General features: G+C 36.8%; 1 protein-coding gene across 1 annotated transcript in view; it reads right to left on the bottom strand.

Moving 5' to 3' along the window:
• The window catches only part of PDGFC (platelet derived growth factor C), a 253,255-nt gene that overhangs the window by 8,196 nt on the left and 239,687 nt on the right, over window positions 1–5,372 (bottom strand). The window contains exon 4 of the mRNA XM_004708728.2: window positions 1,096–1,303. Coding sequence (XP_004708785.1) covers window positions 1,096–1,303 — 208 coding nt within the window. The remainder of the gene's footprint in view (window positions 1–1,095; window positions 1,304–5,372) is intronic.

Here is a 5,372-nt window from a genome sequence, read left to right as displayed (position 1 = left end):
GAACACCATTTCAAATATCACTGAAAGGATACCTTATCTGTTGGCATAGCAAACGACTAGGGCTCAGTAAGTCTAAGCATGGCCTGCGAAGATAATCAAAGCTCCAAAGGGCTGCAACTTAATGAAGAAAAAGGGGCTTGAGGTTTCTTTAGGACGAGATTTGAAGAACACGTCTGCAGCAGTCTGCCCTGGTGAATGACTTACATGAACTAAACATGAGCCCCCACAGCTGAAAGATCCAAGCTGTCATTCTAGTCTCTAAAATGACAACAGGAAGATTTGAAAGTTTCTGGCCAACTGGAACAGAGTTTTTGAATATAAGCGTTCACTTATTTCCATTAAACCTGTCTTTGTGTCTAATAGGAATGATTTCCAATACTAATGTTCTGAGAAATATTAGCTGGCTTTATAGCAAACTGAGTTCACACGATATCCAATTTCTTGACTGTGCAGAATTATGTATATTTTCTTTCTTGATGGAAGAATTGTCCATACTGTCAAAAATGATCATTCCTCAAGAAAATTTAAACCGAGTAAGTGGATCATGGTAGGTCATGGGGTCGTTTTCCTGTGTTTATGTTCTGTCTTCGGCTTCTATCTTGGAAACAATGAGTTCTAGTTTTGGTGTGTCACAGGTATTTTGCATACTATTTAGAAATGTTGCTAGAATTTTGAAATCGAAATTGATATATTCTAAGATATGGGAGCTATAGTCCCTAATGACTTTAATAGAGATTCCATCTTTTCTTACCTCAAATCTGTTTTGCATCTATGCACATGCTCCTGAATCTTTAAATCAATATATCTAAAATATAAGGTTTGAGTAAAAAATGATCCCCGTGGCATGGAATGGGAAACTATTTTGAAGAAAAGGCAGGGATTTTCAACAAAATGATATCCTTAATCTTCCAAACTCCATTATAATGATGTGGCTCTTTTTTATGAATTCATATACAATATATAAATATGTACAAATGGCTACAAAATTAGATTACTAACTCCATCACAGAATAATTTTAAACTCTGCATTCAACAGCTATGGAAGAGGAACCTGAGACATTAGCTACTAAGTTCTAGTCTCAAGAGAAAACTTACCTCTTGGTTTTCTTCCAAAGACAAAAGCCTTGCCAAGAAGTTGCCAAGTTGGCCTATATAGATCTTCTAAGTCCAACTGCCATCGATCTGGTTCTAGATACCGAATGAGGTCCTCCAGGGTGCTGAACGCTGTGACAGCATTATTAAGCAGGTCCAGGGGCAAGGCTGAGGGGGGTAACACTGAAGGACTCACGGCTTCCGTGAATTGCTGAAATGGAAATGAGTTCTATGTTAATGATTTTGAAAACGGCCAAGTACTTCTGGACTCGTTATAGAGCCTGTGGCAGGAACACGCGTGGGAAGCAAAATGGCAATTCAAGTTAGAAGTGATGATTTTGCAAAGATTACAAGCAGGTGAACTCTGATACATTTTCCAAGAAGTCAGTAGGGAAGACACCAATTTTCCTTATCACAAACCATAGGGGCGGCCGCTCTCTATTGCTTAACATAGCACAGGATACTAGACTTGACACTTTCCTCTATGGCCCAGAAATTCAGTTTGGAGCTTTATTATCTTTAATTTTATGCACAGAAATACTTGAAAGCATAATCACTGCAATGTTGTTTGAAATAGAGCAAAATTGGAAGCAACTTAAATGCACATAGGAAGGCGTTTCAAAGATTTCATGAAGACATTTCTCTTTTGGATTCCCATTTTTCCAAACTTTTGAAGCCCATCCTACCATTAAGTTGATTCCTACTTATGTGGACATCAGTGACTAGAACTGTACTTTATAAAGTTTTCATTGGCTGACTTTTTTTTTTTTAAAGAAAATCACTAGGCATTTCTTCTAAGGCACTTGTGGTAGACTCAAACAGTCAGGATTTCTTCCTTTCTCATTAGCATCTGAGGGCTTCACCATCCTGGGACTCCATGCTCCACGCTCAAATGCTCATGCTGGAGGGCTTCAAAAAGTCTGTGGAAAAATGCAATTATAGAAAATGGAAGTTTCCTACAAACTTTTGGAAGTGCTTTGCATATAAGGGGATAGATTAAAGCATATCATATAACTGAATGAAAGAACACAATGGGACACTACATTTAATAAAATTGAGAAAGTGTTTTAGGTGAGTGAAATAGAAGCTTTTATAAACTCAGAAGAAGGCTGACATCCTTTAATTTTTAAAGTGGGCTAAGGGTAGAGATTGGTAGATCCTAAAGCTGAAGTATAAACTTGCAAAATAAATACACACAAAGGATGGGCAATCTATTTCCTAGTGACTTATTTGCTTTGGAGAAATGAGGGAATGGAAGAGTATGGCATGAAATATTGTTGTGCTCATGTTTGTAATAACAGAAAGTATGTTTGTAATAACATAAAGCAATAGCTATAAAAACAAAAAGTAAGGAATGATAAAAATCTCTGCTAGTGGAAGCACTGATTATAAAGTACTCAAAAAGTAGAATAATGTGCAATATAACAAATGAATTCTGAAAATTTTAAATAATAGAAATGCTTACAATATAGTAACTGATAGAAACTTTCAATAAAAGAAATGCTTACCAATGTGGTTACTTATAGAAATTATGCCATATAAGTATATCAATATACTTATTCTATACTAATAGAGCTTTAATATAAGCCATGATTCTAACATGCATAAGTTGAAATAAAATAATTTAGCAACAAAATCAAGTGCAGCTAAAATTACAAAAGTGCTTATCTATGATTTAAGAATTGGTGATTTTGATTTTCTTATTTAATCATAACTATATTTTCAACATTTTCTATATTACATATTATAAAAATCAGAAGAACAATACAATTTATACTAATAGAATCACTATCAAAATAGATCATTCCTTTCATCTTCATTACCTGGAGCCAGGGCTAGAAACTAAAAAGCATGTTGTATATAAAGTAGCTTTGAATCTTATCTCCTTGTCTTCAACCTTTACTCCTTCTCCTTTTACTATGCTGTAGAACCTCTGATTAATCTACCTAAAATATCATTGATCATATGATTGATTGGACAAATGCCTGTAATGATTTCTCATTTCAAGGATAGGAGACAAATTTCTTACCCAGCATGTCGGACCTTTATAATGTATTTTTCACTCCCTCCCCCCTTCCCTCACCCCATTTAATCCTCTACTCCTCAAAGGCACACACACACTTTGTTCCAATCAGCCGCCCCTGCACACGACATATTCAGTCGTATTTATCGCAGGCATTGGTCGTCCAACCATGCTCCTCCTCCCCCACAGACAAGCTATCTCCCGCCTGTGATCCACATCATCAATGGTTACCACTTATAATGGTCCTTTTTGAAACCCAAACCATCCACGGAACCTTCCTCAAAAAATCGTCATCCCAGCTCATGATGTCCCCATTGTGACAATTTGGAAGCAAAGCTCTTTCTGAGGGCACACATGAGCTGGGCACAAAGCAGCTGTCCTGTAAATTAGGAGATGGACCCCTTCCTCGGGCCGTCACAAGCCTTTGGGGGCTCAGGTTTGGGAGCGTGCACACTCCGTGCCCCTGGGGTCATTTTCACAAAGCATCACAGGCACAGATGAATTTCATTCCTTTTTTCAAAGATATAACTCAATAATGCCAAGAGTTTGGCTGGACTATTAAAATTGTTATTGAGATGTTTCTATTCTAGCAGTTAGACTGCTCAATTTTGGAATATGAAAACGAAAACCTCATACCATTCTAATGGTATTCTAATACCCTTCTTGTGGGGGTAACTAGCCAAGAAAACACAGAATACTTGAGTAAAACACACACTGATTCTGCTGTTTACAACATTCTGACAACAACGTTATATATACAAATACACATCTAATAATAGCGAGCATAATTTTTCATTCTGAATTTAACTAAGGTTGCTATTATTGATTAAAATTACAATGTGAAAGGCTCATATGATTTTTTACATATTAAAAATGCTAGGGCAAAGTTTATATATCATACTATGAAAATTAAGTAGTTAGCAATATTATAAAATTAATAATTACTCATGATTATTATGAGGAGATAAACCAAGTTTCATAATCTATAATGAAGAAAGTAATTGCTGGCACAAAATTTGTCTAGAACACAGAAGCTTCAATAAGTTCACTATCTCATTCCATTTTTCTATAAACTTTGTGAAGCTCTCATATATAGTATATAGATATAGGTGCTATAGCTATAGATATGCAATACATACCAATTAAAGTGCCACCGTACTGATGCATGCTATAGACATAATATAAAGTTGTTATTTAGAATCTGATTTATCGTGACTCTATAGGACTGAGTGGAACCGCCCTTTAGGTTTCTGACACTCTACATCTTTACAGGAACAGACAGCCTCATCTATCTCCCAAGGAGTAGCTAGGGGTTTCGAATTGATGACCTCATAGTCAGAACTTCAATGCATAGCCCACTATGCTACCAATGTAAAATTCCCTGAGTCAAAAATCGCTGAGATAATGTTTAATATGTTAATGTAAAACGAAAAAAAGAAAGCCTGTAGTATTGGGCAGACAAAATATGCACATCTTGGGTACAAGGAAGTATAAGCGTAGCTCTTCCTTCAAATAACAAATGTTGGGAGAAATATGTCTCAGTATTTATTATGATATGCTTATAGTGGCCAATGTTATAAGCATTCAAGCTTTTAAATAAAGAAAACTAAAAAGATAATAGCCCACCACCACACCCATGTGCCCTACACACACACTAAACAATAGTCTCCACTCCAAAAAACATAGGCGGTGGGGCTAGAGGGAAGAGAAAATAGCATGCTTCCTCAGAAATTAAAAAAGCCTATCCCTGAACAGAACAATACAGAAGAAACAGTGCCTCTATTTAAGGTCTCTTACAACTGTCATCCCAATAACCAGATGTAAGCACAACCAAGGTTTTCTTTTTTTTTTTTTTACACTCTTCTAAATTGGCTAAAGTTTCTTGCATAGAAACAGAGAGAGATTGGAAAAGAGTTAGAAAGAAACACACCAGCTTGTGTGATCATGAGATGTCAATGCTATCAGGTATCAAAAGATCCAAAACAAACAATTATATCAATGCAAAAGAGGGAGTTTGGAGTGGAGACCCAAAGCCCATCTGCAGATAATTGAACATTCCCTACCACCCACCCCACCCCCAGCCCCAGCCCCAGAAGGGTTAGAAGGAAGGAACAATTCAAGCAGGGTGCAGGATAGCACTGATGAAACACATATCATTCCTCTAGTTCCTGAATGCTTCCTCCTCCCCCAACCTCCACCTCCACCCCCACCCCAGACTACCACAACCCAGTTCTACCTTACAAATCCAGCTAGACTG

The sequence above is a fragment of the Echinops telfairi genome, unplaced genomic scaffold, assembly GCF_000313985.2.
Source record: "Echinops telfairi isolate 266 unplaced genomic scaffold, ASM31398v2 ScPeMD7_5868;HRSCAF=6743_0, whole genome shotgun sequence".
Taxonomy (NCBI): domain Eukaryota; kingdom Metazoa; phylum Chordata; class Mammalia; order Afrosoricida; family Tenrecidae; genus Echinops; species Echinops telfairi.
The sequence above is the reverse complement of the archived record's forward strand: the minus strand, read 5'-3'. Positions and strand labels throughout refer to the sequence as shown.